Raw genomic sequence first — 17186 nt, 5'->3', positions numbered from 1 at the left:
AGGCTACCCTGCCGCCCCTCCACTCTAACCACTAGGCTACCTGCCGCCCCGCCACTCTAACCACTAGGCTACCCTGCCGCCCCTCCACTCTAACCACTAGGCTACCCTGCCGCCCCTCCACTCTAACCACTAGGCTACCCACTTATTGCAACTCTCTGCCCCACTTATTGCAACTCTCTGCCCCACTTATTGCAACTCTGCCCCACTTATTGCAACTCTCTGCCCCACTTATTGCAACTCTCTGCCCCACTTATTGCAACTCTCTGCCCCACTTATTGCAACTCTCTGCCCCACTTATTGCAACTCTCTGCCCCACTTATTGCAACTCTCTGCCCCACTTATTGCAACTCTCTGCCCCACTTATTGCAGCTCTCTGCCCCACTTATTGAAACTCTCTGCCCCACTTATTGCAGCTCTCTGCCCCACTTATTGCAACTCTCTGCCCCACTTATTGCAGCTCTCTGCCCCACTTATTGCAGCTCTCTGCCCCACTTATTGCAGCTCTCTGCCCCACTTATTGCAGCTCTCTGCCCCACTTATTGCAGCTCTCTGCCCCACTTATTGCAGCTCTCTGCCCCACTTATTGCAGCTTATTGCCACCAACCTCCTGTGGTCTCGTTCCACTACTGGACAGGTTCTCATCAGGGATTGCATTCATTTGGGGAGATTTTGCAAAATATGACCTTTTCATTGAAGACAGGAGGAACATATTGTTTCAGGTGATAATAAAACACGTTTTGTTAAGTTACATTTTCCTCAACTTGTTTCTAGAACTTTCCAGCAAGTCAAGCTAGCTTACAGTGCCGCTAGCTAAAAGCTAGGCTATACTGTAGCTAGCAAACTCCACCTAGTAATTATAATAAAAAAACAAACGTCATTATCATCACAAACTTAAATGGGAGGCAACAGTCAGAATATACTTGGCTTAACAGCCAATGTGTATTATTTAACATTCGTATTAAAATAGTAATTCACTTCTAGGAATGGATCATTGTTTACAAGTTGCTAGTTATCCCATAAAGCCATCACCTAAAACCACATATTTTCATCTTCTTCTCTGGTTTGGTAACTTCCTGTTCTTCGACAAACTCTAGCTGGACTGAAGACGACGAAAAGTCTGTAAAATGTCAAAGTCTGTCTCGCAACAGAGCCTTCAACCTCAGGCGGGCATTGTGTTTCCACTCCGTTGCTACGCAAAACGTAGCGGAGTGCTTATGGGTAATGTGAACAAGGTTCGCAACAAAGCATCCTTCACTCATGCTGCCAAACATACCCCCGTAAACCTGACCATCCTACCGATCCTCGACTTCAGCGATGTCATTTACAAAATAGCCTCCAGCACTCTACTCAACAAACTGGATGCAGTCTCTCACAGTGCCATCTGTTTTGTCACCAAAGCCCCATATACTACACACCACTGCGACCTGTACGCTCTAGTTGGCAGGCCCTCGCATCATACTCGTCGCCAGACCCACTGGCTCCAGGTCATCTACAAGTCTCTGCTAGGTAAAGCCCCGCCTTATCTCAGTTCACTGGTCACCATAGCAGCACCCACCTGTAGCACTCGCTTCAGCAGGTATATTTCACTGGTCATCCCCAAAGCCAATTCTTCCTTTGGCCAGCTTTCCTTTCGGTTCTCTGCAGCCAATGACTGGAACGAACTGCAAAAATCACTGAATCTGGAGATTCATAGGGTGAGAGGGAGATGCAGGGTGAGAGGGAGGGGCAGGGTGAGAGGGAGGGAGGGGAAGGGTGAGAGGGAGATGCAGGGTGAGAGGGAGGGGCAGGGTGAGAGGGAGGGAGGGGAAGGGTGAGAGGGAGATGCAGGGTGAGATGGAGGGGCAGGGTGAGAGGGAGGGAGGGGAAGGGTGAGAGGGAGATGCAGGGTGAGAGGGAGGGGCAGGGTGAGAGGGAGGGAGGGGAAGGGTGAGAGGGAGATGCAGGGTGAGATGGAGGGGCAGGGTGAGAGGGAGGGAGGGGAAGGGTGAGAGGGAGATGCAGGGTGAGAGGGAGGGTCAGGGTGAGAGGGAGATGCAGGGTGAGAGGGAGGGAGGGGAAGGGTGAGAGGGAGATGCAGGGTGAGATGGAGGGGCAGGGTGAGAGGGAGGGAGGGGAAGGGTGAGAGGGAGATGTAGGGTGAGAGGGAGGGTCAGGGTGAGAGGGAGATGCAGGGTGAGAGGGAGGGGCAGGGTGAGAGGGAGGGAGGGAGGGAGGGGAAGGGTGAGAGGGATGGGCAGGGTGAGAGGGATGGGCAGGGTGAGAGGGATGGGCAGGGTGAGAGGGAGGGGCAGGGTGAGAGGGAGGGGCAGGGTGAGAGGGAGGGAGGGGAAGGGTGAGATGGATGGGCAGGGTGAGAGGGAGATGCAGGGTGAGAGGGAGGGGCAGGGTGAGAGGGATGGGCAGGGTGAGAGGGAGGGGCAGGGTGAGAGGGGCCCTCCTTCCCCACTAACCAATAAAATGCTGTTTGTGTTCATGTGGAGAATTATTCTAGAAACTCTGACAAGGTAGACAAACAAACACACAGTGTATAACAGTAGTATGAAATATGTTTAATATACTTCCCAAAGAATGAGCAAAAAACAGAGACATGAACAGTAGGGGGGAAAAAAAAGTAACTTCACAATATATTGGAAATAAAAAGCAATGAATACAAAACAATTTTTCAAGAGATAAAATGTTTTCCTATAAGGCAGTTTCCTAGTTACCCTGTGCAAAATGTTTCCCCTGTAGAATTAGAATGATTCTACTCAAATGATTCTAGTTCTATTGTTCGAGACGAATCATCTGTCTGTCCAGTAACCTGAATATCACCCAGGAATTATATTCTACTATTCATATATACTGAACAGAAATATAACCACAACATGTAAAGAGTTGGTCCCATGTTTCATGAGCTGAAAAAAAAAAAGATCCCAGAAATGTTCCATTACGTACAAAATATTATTTCTATCTAATTTTGAGCGTTTTACATCCCTGTTAGTGAGCATTTCTCCTTCGCCAAGGACCACCCACGGCTGTGCCCCTGTTAGTGAGCATTTCTCCTTCGCCAAGGACCACCCACGGCTGTGCCCCTGTTAGTGAGCATTTCTCCTTCGCCAAGGACCACCCACGGCTGTGCCCCTGTCAGTGAGCATTTCTCCTTCGCCAAGGACCACCCACGGCTGTGCCCCTGCGCAGTCATGTGAGATCCATAGATTAAGCCCTAACGAAGTCATATGACCAGTAACTCAGTAAAATGGTTGCGTTTATATTGTTGCTCAGTATTTATTCCATTCAGTTTATCCATATTGCAAGGTGTCCCTTTTCACAATCCTGATTCGTTTTAATTTAATAAATGCCCCCACAAATCCTTATTTTACTTGCAATGCAACTTACATTAATCAAACACACACAACATGATGTGGTTTAAAGACACAACGTCATATTATTACTACAACACTCAATGACTACCACACTGGAATGAAATGTTCCCAACACTGGAATAAAACACACAATAGTTACATTTACAAAGACAACTTACCTCCATCCAAAAGCTGTTCTGATGACCCGTCACCTCCCACTGGGCAGACGGCCATCCAAAAGCTGTTCTGATGACCCGTCACCTCCCACTGGGCAGACGGCCATTCAACGTCTGTTCCACGTTGGTTCCAAGGCATTTCATTGAAACGACGTGGAAACAACGCTGATTCAACCAGTGTGTGCCCAGCGGGCTGTAATCAGCATAATGTATTGTTTTTGGACATTCACAACAGATGGTATAATAGTGTATTATCGGACTTTTCTCAAGAGGGGTATGTACGTATTCTGGACCCGTGTGTGTCAGTGTAGGTATGTACTCAATCCTATAGGCACTGTTGAACTGAATCAGCCAACTGAATCAACCCACTGAATCAACCCACTGAATCAGCCAACTGAATCAACCCACTGAATCAACTGCAGTATGACTGTGAGAAGGTGCTGATTGAGAGAGAGACAATGGACTGTTACTGTATAACCTCCCTCATCTTGACAGTAATGCTGTACACCGAATTGACCGATACTCTGCGACAGCAAAGCAACGTATTGATCTATAGTAGAAATGGGTCCTGATGGCTGCTGTTCAACCCAACTCCCCTACAGTACAGAACAGCTACTGGTCAGGTCCAGAAGGAAAGTCTTGATTCTTTCAGAGGAATACTGCTAGTCCAGTTGGTTGTTTGTGAACACTACGGTGAGATGACTTTTCAGTCTAAAATGTTTGTTGTTCCAGTTGAGAGTTTTAAGATGCCTGAGTGAGTCCTGGAGAGGCCACAGAGCTAAACTATAATCCCTGAAGAGACAGGCTGGGTCCTGCAGTGGTTATTCACCCAGGGATAAGTGGGACTGGCTGGTCTCTACTACAGTAGAGCAGGGTCCAAGGTAACTCTGTCAACCTCTGCCCACCGTAGTTCCTTAGTTGACCGTTGGTCTAGGCTGGTAAGAGTTGTCCTCAGAGATGTCCTGATCCTCGCTGCCCATCAGACCTGAGATGTAAGGCAGACCTGCAGAGAGACAGAGACACAGAGGGACATGTCAATCATAACAAATACCTTGATATTCAATAGGAAACTACAAAGCAAACATTGACACCAGCCAGACACTCTTAAGTAGTCAATCAGTGAATCGGAAAGTTAGTTGAAAAGTGTCGTCAATCAATCAACTGTCCAACCAAACATCATTTACCATCAAATGAAAGGAAATGGATACGTTGGATCAAGAACTGACAGAAAATAACTTCTCATTCAGTATAGTGATAGACGTCAAAAATAACTCATTCAGTATAGTGATAGACGTCAAAAATAACTCATTCAGTATAGTGATAGACGTCAAAAATAACTCATTCAGTATAGTGATAGACGTCAAAAATAACTCATTCAGTATAGTGATAGACGTCAAAAATAACTCATTCAGTATAGTGATAGAAAAATAACAACGATTTGGAAATGAATCTTGTCTCCATAATAATATTATAATAGTCATTCATTACAGTTCTGAGAACCTATATCATCCACCATTTGATCCAATCAAACATACTGATGCTGAATGTAATTGTAAATTGAGATTTTTTTTTTAATCACTTTTATTTAAAAAGTGCCAGACCTACCGGCCCCTCGCCGCCAGACCTACCGGCCTTCCACCTCAGTGGGGGGGCAACCTTCCACCTCAGTGGGGGGGTCAACCTTCCACCTCAGTGGGGGGGGGGGGGGGTCAACCTTCCACCTCAGTGGGGGGGGGGGGTCAACCTTCCACCTCAGTGGGGGGGGGGGGTCAACCTTCCACCTCAGTGGGGGGGGGTCAACCTTCCACCTCAGTGGGGGGGGGTCAACCTTCCACCTCAGTGGGGGGGGTCAACCTTCCACCTCAGTGGGGGGGGTCAACCTTCCACCTCAGTGGGGGGGGTCAACCTTCCACCTCAGTGGGGGGGGTCAACCTTCCACCTCAGTGGGGGGGGTCAACCTTCCACCTCAGTGGGGGGGGTCAACCTTCCACCTCAGTGGGGGGGTCAACCTTCCACCTCAGTGGGGGGGGTCAACCTTCCACCTCAGTGGGGGGGGTCAACCTTCCACCTCAGTGGGGGGGTCAACCTTCCACCTCAGTCGGGGGTCAACCTTCCACCTCAGTCGGGGGTCAACCTTCCACCTCAGTCGGGGGTCAACCTTCCACCTCAGTCGGGGGTCAACCTTCCACCTCAGTCGGGGGTCAACCTTCCACCTCAGTCGGGGGTCAACCTTCCACCTCAGTCGGGGTCAACCTTCCACCTCAGTCGGGGTCAACCTTCCACCTGAGGTTGGTCAATACATATTTGCCCTAAAAATTGTCAAAGACCCCAGCCACCCCAGTCATAGACTGTTCTCTCTACTACTGCATGGCAAGCGGTACCGGAGTGCCAAGTCTAGGACAAAAAGGCTTCTCAACAGTTTTTACCCCCAAGCCATAAGACTCCTGAACAGGTAACCTATGGTTACCTGGACGATTTGCATTGTGATCCCCCCCAACCCCTCTTTTACGCTGCTGCTACTCTTTTTTTAATCTTATATGCAGTCACTAACTATATTTATTCATGTACATACTACCTCAATTGGCCCGACCAACCAGTGCTCCCACACATTGGCTAACTGGGCTATCTGCATTGTGTCCCACCAACCGCTAACCCCTCTTTTTACGCTTCTGCTACTCTCTGTTCATCATATATGCATAGTCACTTTAACCATATCTACATGTACATACTACCTCAATCAGCCTGACTAACCGGTGTCTGTATAGAGCCTCGCTACTAACCGGTGTCTGTATAGAGCCTCGCTACTAACCGGTGTCTGTATAGAGCCTCGCTACTAACCGGTGTCTGTATAGAGCCTCGCTACTAACCGGTGTCTGTATAGAGCCTCGCTACTAACCGGTGTCTGTATAGAGCCTCGCTACTAACCGGTGTCTGTATAGAGCCTCGCTACTAACCGGTGTCTGTATAGAGCCTCGCTACTAACCGGTGTCTGTATAGAGCCTCGCTACTAACCGGTGTCTGTATAGAGCCTCGCTACTAACCGGTGTCTGTATAGAGCCTCGCTACTAACCGGTGTCTGTATAGAGCCTCGCTACTAACCGGTGTCTGTATAGAGCCTCGCTACTAACCGGTGTCTGTATAGAGCCTCGCTACTAACCGGTGTCTGTATAGAGCCTCGCTACTAACCGGTGTCTGTATAGAGCCTCGCTACTAACCGGTGTCTGTATAGAGCCTCGCTACTAACCGGTGTCTGTATAGAGCCTCGCTACTAACCGGTGTCTGTATAGAGCCTCGCTACTAACCGGTGTCTGTATAGAGCCTCGCTACTAACAGGTGTCTGTATAGAGCCTCGCTACTAACAGGTGTCTGTATAGAGCCTCGCTACTACCGGTGTCTGTATAGAGCCTCGCTGCTACCGGTGTCTGTATAGAGCCTCGCTACTAACCGGTGTCTGTATAGAGCCTCGCTACTAACCGGTGTCTGTATAGAGCCTCGCTACTAACCGGTGTCTGTATAGAGCCTTGCTACTCTTTTTTCAAAATGTCTTTCTACTTGTTGTTTATTTCTTTACAAACACAACACACTTTTTTTGCCACCATTGGTTAGAGTCTGTAAGTAAGCATTTCACTGTGAGGTCTACTACACCTGTTGTATTCAGCATTTCACTGTGAGGTCTACTACACCTGTTGTATTCAGCATTTCACTGTAAGGTCTACTACACCTGTTGTATTCAGCATTTCACTGTGAGGACTACTACACCTGTTGTATTCAGCATTTCACTGTGAGGTCTACTACACCTGTTGTATTCAGCATTTCACTGTGAGGTCTACTACACCTGTTGTATTCAGCATTTCACTGTGAGGTCTACTACACCTGTTGTATTCAGCATTTCACTGTGAGGTCTACTACACCTGTTGTATTCAGCATTTCACTGTGAGGTCTACTACACCTGTTGTATTCAGCATTTCACTGTAAGGTCTACTACACCTGTTGTATTCAGCATTTCACTGTGAGGTCTACTACACCTGTTGTATTCAGCATTTCACTGTGAGGTCTACTACACCTGTTGTATTCAGCATTTCACTGTAAGGTCTACTACACCTGTTGTATTCAGCATTTCACTGTGAGGTCTACTACACCTGTTGTATTCAGCATTTCACTGTGAGGTCTACACCTGTTGTATTCAGCATTTCACTGTGAGGTCTACTACACCTGTTGTATTCAGCATTTCACTGTGAGGTCTACTACACCTGTTGTATTCAGCATTTCACTGTAAGGTCTACTACACCTGTTGTATTCAGCATTTCACTGTGAGGTCTACTACACATGTTGTATTCAGCATTTCACTGTAAGGTCTACTACACCTGTTGTATTCAGCATTTCACTGTGAGGTCTACTACACCTGTTGTATTCAGCATTTCACTGTGAGGTCTACACCTGTTGTATTCAGCATTTCACTGTGAGGTCTACTACACCTGTTGTATTCAGCATTTCACTGTAAGGTCTACTACACCTGTTGTATTCAGCATTTCACTGTGAGGACTACTACACCTGTTGTATTCAGCATTTCACTGTGAGGTCTACTACACCTGTTGTATTCAGCATTTCACTGTGAGGTCTACTACACCTGTTGTATTCAGCATTTCACTGTGAGGTCTACTACACCTGTTGTATTCAGCATTTCACTGTGAGGTCTACTACACCTGTTGTATTCAGCATTTCACTGTGAGGTCTACTACACCTGTTGTATTCAGCATTTCACTGTAAGGTCTACTACACCTGTTGTATTCAGCATTTCACTGTGAGGTCTACTACACCTGTTGTATTCAGCATTTCACTGTGAGGTCTACTACACCTGTTGTATTCAGCATTTCACTGTAAGGTCTACTACACCTGTTGTATTCAGCATTTCACTGTGAGGTCTACTACACCTGTTGTATTCAGCATTTCACTGTGAGGTCTACACCTGTTGTATTCAGCATTTCACTGTGAGGTCTACTACACCTGTTGTATTCAGCATTTCACTGTGAGGTCTACTACACCTGTTGTATTCAGCATTTCACTGTAAGGTCTACTACACCTGTTGTATTCAGCATTTCACTGTGAGGTCTACTACACATGTTGTATTCAGCATTTCACTGTAAGGTCTACTACACCTGTTGTATTCAGCATTTCACTGTGAGGTCTACTACACCTGTTGTATTCAGCATTTCACTGTGAGGTCTACTACACCTGTTGTATTCAGCATTTCACTGTGAGGTCTACACCTGTTGTATTCAGCATTTCACTGTGAGGTCTACTACACCTGTTGTATTCAGCATTTCACTGTGAGGTCTACACCTGTTGTATTCAGCATTTCACTGTGAGGTCTACTACACCTGTTGTATTCAGCATTTCACTGTGAGGTCTACTACACCTGTTGTATTCAGCATTTCACTGTAAGGTCTACTACACCTGTTGTATTCAGCATTTCACTGTGAGGTCTACTACACCTGTTGTATTCAGCATTTCACTGTGAGGTCTACTACACCTGTTGTATTCAGCATTTCACTGTAAGGTCTACTACACCTGTTGTATTCAGCATTTCACTGTGAGGACTACTACACCTGTTGTATTCAGCATTTCACTGTAAGGTCTACTACACCTGTTGTATTCAGCATTTCACTGTGTGGTCTACTACACCTGTTGTATTCAGCATTTCACTGTAAGGTCTACTACACCTGTTGTATTCAGCATTTCACTGTAAGGTCTACTACACCTGTTGTATTCAGCATTTCACTGTGAGGTCTACTACACCTGTTGTATTCGGCATTTCACTGTGAGGTCTACTACACCTGTTGTATTCAGCATTTCACTGTAAGGTCTACTACACCTGTTGTATTCAGCATTTCACTGTGAGGTCTACTACACCTGTTGTATTCAGCATTTCACTGTGAGGTCTACTACACCTGTTGTATTCAGCATTTCACTGTGAGGTCTACTACACCTGTTGTATTCAGCATTTCACTGTGAGGTCTACTACACCTGTTGTATTCGGCATTTCACTGTGAGGTCTACTACACCTGTTGTATTCGGCATTTCACTGTGAGGTCTACTACACCTGTTGTATTCAGCATTTCACTGTGAGGTCTACTAAACCTGTTGTATTCAGCATTTCACTGTGAGGTCTACACCTGTTGTATTCGGCATTTCACTGTAAGGTCTACTACACCTGTTGTATTCAGCATTTCACTGTGAGGTCTACTACACCTGTTGTATTCAGCATTTCACTGTGAGGTCTACTACACCTGTTGTATTCAGCATTTCACTGTGAGGTCTACTACACCTGTTGTATTCAGCATTTCACTGTGAGGTCTACTACACCTGTTGTATTCAGCATTTCACTGTGAGGTCTACTACACCTGTTGTATTCAGCATTTCACTGTGAGGTCTACTACACCTGTTGTATTCAGCATTTCACTGTGAGGTCTACTACACCTGTTGTATTCAGCATTTCACTGTGAGGTCTACTACACCTGTTGTATTCAGCATTTCACTGTGAGGTCTACTACACCTGTTGTATTCAGCATTTCACTGTGAGGTCTACTACACCTGTTGTATTCAGCATTTCACTGTGAGGACTACTACACCTGTTGTATTCAGCATTTCACTGTGAGGTCTACTACACCTGTTGTATTCGGCGGCGCACTGTGAGGTCTACTACACCTGTTGTATTCAGCATTTCACTGTGAGGTCTACTACACCTGTTGTATTCAGCATTTCACTGTGAGGTCTATTACACCTGTTGTATTCAGCATTTCACTGTGAGGTCTACTACACCTGTTGTATTCAGCATTTCACTGTATGGTCTACTACACCTGTTGTATTCAGCATTACACTGTATGGTCTACTACACCTGTTGTATTCAGCATTTCACTGTGAGGTCTACTACACCTGTTGTATTCAGCATTTCACTGTGAGGTCTACTACACCTGTTGTATTCAGCATTTCACTGTAAGGTCTACTACACCTGTTGTATTCAGCATTTCACTGTATGGTCTACTACACCTGTTGTATTCAGCATTTCACTGTGAGGTCTACTACACCTGTTGTATTCAGCATTTCACTGTCAGGTCTACTACACCTGTTGTATTCAGCATTTCACTGTGAGGTCTACTACACCTGTTGTATTCAGCATTTCACTGTAAGGTCTACTACACCTGTTGTATTCAGCATTTCACTGTAAGGTCTACTACACCTGTTGTATTCAGCATTTCACTGTGAGGTCTACTACACCTGTTGTATTCAGCATTTCACTGTGAGGTCTACTACACCTGTTGTATTCAGCATTTCACTGTGAGGTCTACTACACCTGTTGTATTCAGCATTTCACTGTGAGGTTTACTACACCTGTTGTATTCAGCATTTCACTGTATGGTCTACTACACCTGTTGTATTCAGCATTTCACTGTGAGGTCTACTACACCTGTTGTATTCAGCATTTCACTGTAAGGTCTACTACACCTGTTGTATTCAGCATTTCACTGTGAGGTCTACTACACCTGTTGTATTCAGCATTTCACTGTGAGGTCTACTACACCTGTTGTATTCAGCATTTCACTGTAAGGTCTACTACACCTGTTGTATTCAGCATTTCCCTGTGAGGTCTACTACACCTGTTGTATTCAGCATTTCACTGTGAGGTCTACTACACCTGTTATATTCAGCATTTCACTGTAAGGTCTACTACACCTGTTGTATTCAGCATTTCACTGTGAGGTCTACTACACCTGTTGTATTCAGCATTTCACTGTAAGGTCTACTACACCTGTTGTATTCAGCATTTCACTGTGAGGTCTACTACACCTGTTGTATTCAGCATTTCACTGTAAGGTCTACTACACCTGTTGTATTCAGCATTTCCCTGTGAGGTCTACTACACCTGTTGTATTCAGCATTTCACTGTGAGGTCTACTACACCTGTTGTATTCAGCATTTCACTGTAAGGTCTACACCTGTTGTATTCAGCATTTCACTGTGAGGTCTACTACATAACAAATACAAATAAACTTTGATTTGATTTGAAATTTGATGTTTCCTTGATTTGATTTAGATTTGTTTAGTAGATGTTATAAAGCACCAGCCCTAACCCCTAACCCCTAACCCCTAACCCCTAACCCCAGCCCTAACCCCTAACCCCTAACCCCTAACCCCTAACCCCAGCCCTAACCCCTAACCCCTAACCCCTAACACTAGCACAATCACCCTGCCCCGCTTCCTGAGTGTAGTTAGGGTTGTCTATGTTCTCCTTGTGTTGGTTCTTCTTGCCAGAGTCTGGAAGGAAAAACAGCACCACACCTGAAAGCATTAGGGTTGAAGTCAGGTTGAAAACACATCTACTGACATACTGGACGGACACTAGCCCTTCGGTAGGCTAAAAAGACATCCTGAAAAACAACTATATAAGAGTTTACTTTATAGTTCTAATGTAATGTGATGAAACTCACGGCGGACGATCCTGATAGGCCAGACAAGGATGGTACAGAGACTGAGAGCTGCTATGACGGCCACGCCCCCTGTTGCTATGACCATGACATAGTGGTAGTACCACACACACGCTGGACAGCAGACCTGAGAACTGATGGACAGAGAGAAAAAGAGAGAGAAAGAGAGAAAAGAAAGGAGTTTACTACTTAAGAATTTCTATTGATTTCTTCATTTCTATTGATAAACTTAGTGGATCAAGATGTAGTCTAGGGTCTATTCACAACACAGGTGAATACATATGTAGTCTAGGGTCTATTCACAACACAGGTGAGTACATATGTAGTCTAGGGTCTATTCACAACACAGGTGAGTACATATGTAGTCTAGGGTCTATTCACAACACAGGTGAATACATATGTAGTCTAGGGTCTATTCACAACACAGGTGAATACATATGTAGTCTAGGGTCTATTCACAACACAGGTGAATACATATGTAGTCTAGGGTCTATTCACAACACAGGTGAATACATATGTAGTCTAGGGTCTATTCACAACACAGGTGTCTAGGTATAAGAGTGTATGAATGTCCTGAGTTATGAAATCAGCCAAAATAAGCTCAATAAGACATAATCATGTTAGTGGAGCTAGTACAGGCTAGCAGTGAGTTAGTGGAGCTAACATGATGCAGCCCAGACTCCCAGGCTAGCAGTGAGTTAGTGGAGCTAACATGATGCAGCCCAGACTCCCAGGCTAGCAGTGAGTTAGTGGAGCTAACATGATGCAGGCCAGACTCCCAGGCTAGCAGTGAGTTAGTGGAGCTAACATGATGCAGCCCAGACTCCCAGGCTAGCAGTGAGTTAGTGGAGCTAACATGATGCAGTCCAGACTCCCAGGCTAGCAGTGAGTTAGTGGAGCTAACATGATGCAGCCCAGACTCCCAGGCTAGCAGTGAGTTAGTGGAGCTAACATGATGCAGCCCAGACTCCCAGGCTAGCAGTGAGTTAGTGGAGCTAACATGATGCAGCCCAGACTCCCAGGCTAGCAGTGAGTTAGTGGAGCTAACATGATGCAGCCCAGACTCCCAGGCTAGCAGTGAGTTAGTGGAGCTAACATGATGCAGCCCAGACTCCCAGGCTAGCAGTGAGTTAGTGGAGCTAACATGATGCAGCCCAGACTCCCAGGCTAGTAGTGAGTTAGTGGAGCTAACATGATGCAGCCCAGACTCCCAGTGAGTTAGTGGAGCTAACATGATGCAGCCCAGACTCCCAGGCTAGCAGTGAGTTAGTGGAGCTAACATGATGCAGCCCAGACTCCCAGGCTAGCAGTGAGTTAGTAGAGCTAACATGATGCAGCCCAGACTCCCAGGCTAGCAGTGAGTTAGTGGAGCTAACATGATGCAGCCCAGACTCCCAGGCTAGCAGTGAGTTAGTAGAGCTAACATGATGCAGCCCAGACTCCCAGGCTAGCAGTGAGTTAGTGGAGCTAACATGATGCAGCCCAGACTCCCAGGCTAGCAGTGAGTTAGTGGAGCTAACATGATGCAGCCCAAACTCCCAGGCTAGCAGTGAGTTAGTGGAGCTAACATGATGCAGCCCAGACTCTCAGGCTAGCAGTGAGTTAGTGGAGCTAACATGATACAGCCCAGACTCCCAGGCTAGCAGTGAGTTAGTGGAGCTAACATGATGCAGCCCAGACTCCCAGGCTAGCAGTGAGTTAGTGGAGCTAACATGATACAGCCCAGACTCCCAGGCTAGCAGTGAGTAAGTGGCGCTAACATGATGCAGCCCAGACTTCCAGGCTAGTAGTGAGTTAGTGGAACAGGCACGGTTCTCTACAATAAGGGGCTGGCTGTGCTGAAAGACACATTTGATTTGATCCGTGACACATTTGAAAGAAGTACTGAACTTAACACAAATTCGAGTACCGAACCGTTTTTCATGTTGTAGTATTGAAAAAGTAGAGAAGCGTGGGTATCGCACGCAACACTAAGGCAGGCACACACACACACACACACACACACAGACACTCACTGGCAGGGGTGTAGAGTCTGTATCATCATAACAGCTACTCCGTTGGCCACCTTGTCAGTGAAGCTCATCGCCCCGTAAACAAACGCTCCACTTTGCTGTGAAATACAGGGAAAGTTTCACAAACACGAAAACAAACTCCATCAGTCTCACATTAACTCATCGGGCCCTAAGATTCTCCTGACCACAGAAAATACCATCACTAAGGGTCTAGGGTCTAGGGTCTAGTTGAAGACTATCACTAAGGTTCTAGTTGAAAACTGTAACTAAGGGTCTGGTTGAAGACCGTCACTAAGGGTCTAGAGTCTGGTTGAAGACCGTCACTAAGGGTCTAGAGTCTAGTTGAAGACCGTCACTAAGGGTCTAGTTGAAGACCGTCACTAAGGGTCTAGTTGAAGACCGTCACTAAGGGTCGAGTTGAAGACCGTCACTAAGGGTCGAGTTGAAGACCGTCACTAAGGGTCGAGTTGAAGACCGTCACTAAGGGTCGAGTTGAAGACCGTCACTAAGGGTCGAGTTGAAGACCGTCACTAAGGGTCGAGTTGAAGACCGTCACTAAGGGTCGAGTTGAAGACCGTCACTAAGGGTCGAGTTGAAGACCGTCACTAAGGGTCGAGTTGAAGACCGTCACTAAGGGTCGAGTTGAAGACCGTCACTAAGGGTCGAGTTGAAGACCGTCACTAAGGGTCGAGTTGAAGACCGTCACTAAGGGTCGAGTTGAAGACCGTCACTAAGGGTCGAGTTGAAGACAGTAACTAAGGGTCGAGTTGAAGACCGTAACTAAGGGTCTAGTTGAAGACCGTAACTAAGGGTCTAGTTGAAGACCGTAACTAAGGGTCTAGTTGAAGACCGTAACTAAGGGTCTAGTTGAAGACCGTAACTAAGGGTCTAGTTGAAGACCGTAACTAAGGGTCTAGTTGAAGACCGTAACTTTATTAACACCAACCGTCTGGTCCCCGATGAGGTCAGCGGTCATGGAGAGTGACATCACCAGGATGGTAGCTGACCCCACCCCTAGAAGGACGGACGCCCCGTAGATCCGGTCACCCATCTGGTCGTCTATCAACACCCAATAAGAGAAGGCCATGATCAGCAGCAGGCCCACAAAGTAGGTCATCTACCAATCAGAGACGAGCAAGACACGAATATTAGTTCAATAATGTAATGTCAGAGATGTACTGAAAACCAAATCCATAAAATCTACTGTGTTATGTGTATTACAGTTTGAGTTTGAGACAAACTACTGAACAGATCGGAAATAGACCAGACAGACACTCACACATTTGCCGATGAGTTTGCTGATAGGCTTCATGATGAAAGAGGAAGCGAAGCCACTGACGTACATCACCAGGGGAATAGTGGCAATGTATTTCTGGAACAGGGGACAGAACGTCTAAGTAACACAGTTTCCTAACAGGTACAGCCATGGTCCTGGTTCTACATCAATAACAGGTACAGCCAAGGTCCTGGTTCTACATCAATAACAGGTACAGTTGTAATTATAGGTACAGGTATAGTTGTAATTATAGGTACAATTATACAGTGCCTTGCGAAAGTATTCGGCCCCCTTGAACTTTGCGACCTTTTGCCACATTTCAGGCTTCAAACATAAAGATATAAAACTGTATTTTTTTGTGAAGAATCAACAACAAGTGGGACACAAACATGAAGTGGAACGACATTTATTGGATATTTCAAACTTTTTTAACAAATCAAAAACGGAAAAATTGGGCGTGCAAAATTATTCAGCCCCTTTACTTTCAGTGCAGCAAACTCTCTCCAGAAGTTCAGTGAGGATCTCTGAATGATCCAATGTTGACCTAAATGACTAATGATGATAAATACAATCCACCTGTGTGTAATCAAGTCTCCGTATAAATGCACCTGCACTGTGATAGTCTCAGAGGTCCATTAAAAGCGCAGAGAGCATCATGAAGAACAAGGAACACACCAGGCAGGTCCGAGATACTGTTGTGAAGAAGTTTAAAGCCGGATTTGGATACAAAAAGATTTCCCAAGCTTTACAAACATCCCAAGGAGTACTGTGCAAGCGATAATATTGAAATGGAAGGAGTATCAGACCACTGCAAATCTACCAAGACCTGGCCGTCCCTCTAAACTTTCAGCTCATACAAGGAGAAGACTGATCAGAGATGCAGCCAAGAGGCCCATGACCACTCTGGATGAACTGCAGAGATCTACAGCTGAGGTGGGAGACTCTGTCCATAGGACAACAATCAGTCGTATATTGCACAAATCTGGCCTTTATGGAAGAGTGGCAAGAAGAAAGCCATTTCTTAAAGATATCCATAAAAAGTGTCGTTTAAAGTTTGCCACAAGCCACCTGGGAGACACACCAAACATGTAGAAGGTGCTCTGGTCAGATGAAACCAAAATTGAACTTTTTGGCAACAATGCAAAACGTTATGTTTGGCGTAAAAGCAACACAGCTCATCACCCTGAACACACCATCCCCACTGTCAAACATGGTGGTGGCAGCATCATGGTTTGGGCCTGCTTTTCTTTAGCAGGGACAGGGAAGATGGTTAAAATTGATGGGAAGATGGATGGAGCCAAATACAGGACCATTCTGGAAGAAAACCTGATGGAGTCTGCAAAAGACCTGAGACTGGGACGGAGATTTGTCTTCCAACAAGACAATGATCCAAAACATAAAGCAAAATCTACAATGGAATGGTTCAAAAATAAACATATCCAGGTGTTAGAATGGCCAAGTCAAAGTCCAGACCTGAATCCAATCGAGAATCTGTGGAAAGAACTGAAAACTGCTGTTCACAAATGCTCTCCATCCAACCTCACTGAGCTCGAGCTGTTTTGCAAGGAGGAATGGGAAAGAAATTCAGTCTCTCGATGTGCAAAACTGATAGAGACATACCCCAAGCGACTTACAGCTGTAATCGCAGCAAAAGGTGGCACTACAAAGTTTTAACTTAAGGGGGCTGAATAATTTTGCACGCCCAATTTTTCAGTTTTTGATTTGTTAAAAAAGTTTGAAATATCCAATAAATGTCGTTCCACTTCATGATTGTGTCCCACTTGTTGTTCATTCTTCACAAAAAAAATACAGTTTTATATCTTTATGTTTGAAGCCTGAAATGTGGCAAAAGGTTGCAAAGTTCAAGGGGGCCGAATACTTTCGCAAGGCACTGTAGG

The 17186-nt window shown here is 45.8% G+C and overlaps 1 protein-coding gene across 2 annotated transcripts in view; it reads right to left on the bottom strand.

The window, feature by feature from the left end:
- Positions 1-2528: 2528 nt before the first annotated feature.
- The window catches only part of mfsd12a (major facilitator superfamily domain containing 12a), a 30095-nt gene continuing 15437 nt past the window's right edge, over positions 2529-17186 (bottom strand). Inside the window, exons 7-12 of one of the 2 annotated variants that reach the window (XM_031810972.1) lie at positions 15292-15384; positions 14959-15129; positions 14016-14110; positions 12004-12134; positions 11762-11830; positions 2529-4520 (exon numbers count right to left, since the gene is read on the bottom strand). In XM_031810972.1, the coding sequence (XP_031666832.1) occupies positions 4432-4520; positions 11762-11830; positions 12004-12134; positions 14016-14110; positions 14959-15129; positions 15292-15384 (648 nt within the window). In that variant the 3' untranslated portion in view covers positions 2529-4431. The remainder of the gene's footprint in view (positions 4521-11761; positions 11831-12003; positions 12135-14015; positions 14111-14958; positions 15130-15291; positions 15385-17186) is intronic. The other variant, XM_031810973.1, reaches the window with a different exon arrangement.

Source organism: Oncorhynchus kisutch, linkage group LG30 (assembly GCF_002021735.2).
Source record: "Oncorhynchus kisutch isolate 150728-3 linkage group LG30, Okis_V2, whole genome shotgun sequence".
NCBI classification, from domain to species: domain Eukaryota; kingdom Metazoa; phylum Chordata; class Actinopteri; order Salmoniformes; family Salmonidae; genus Oncorhynchus; species Oncorhynchus kisutch.
This window is presented reverse-complemented; position numbering and strand designations above follow the sequence as displayed.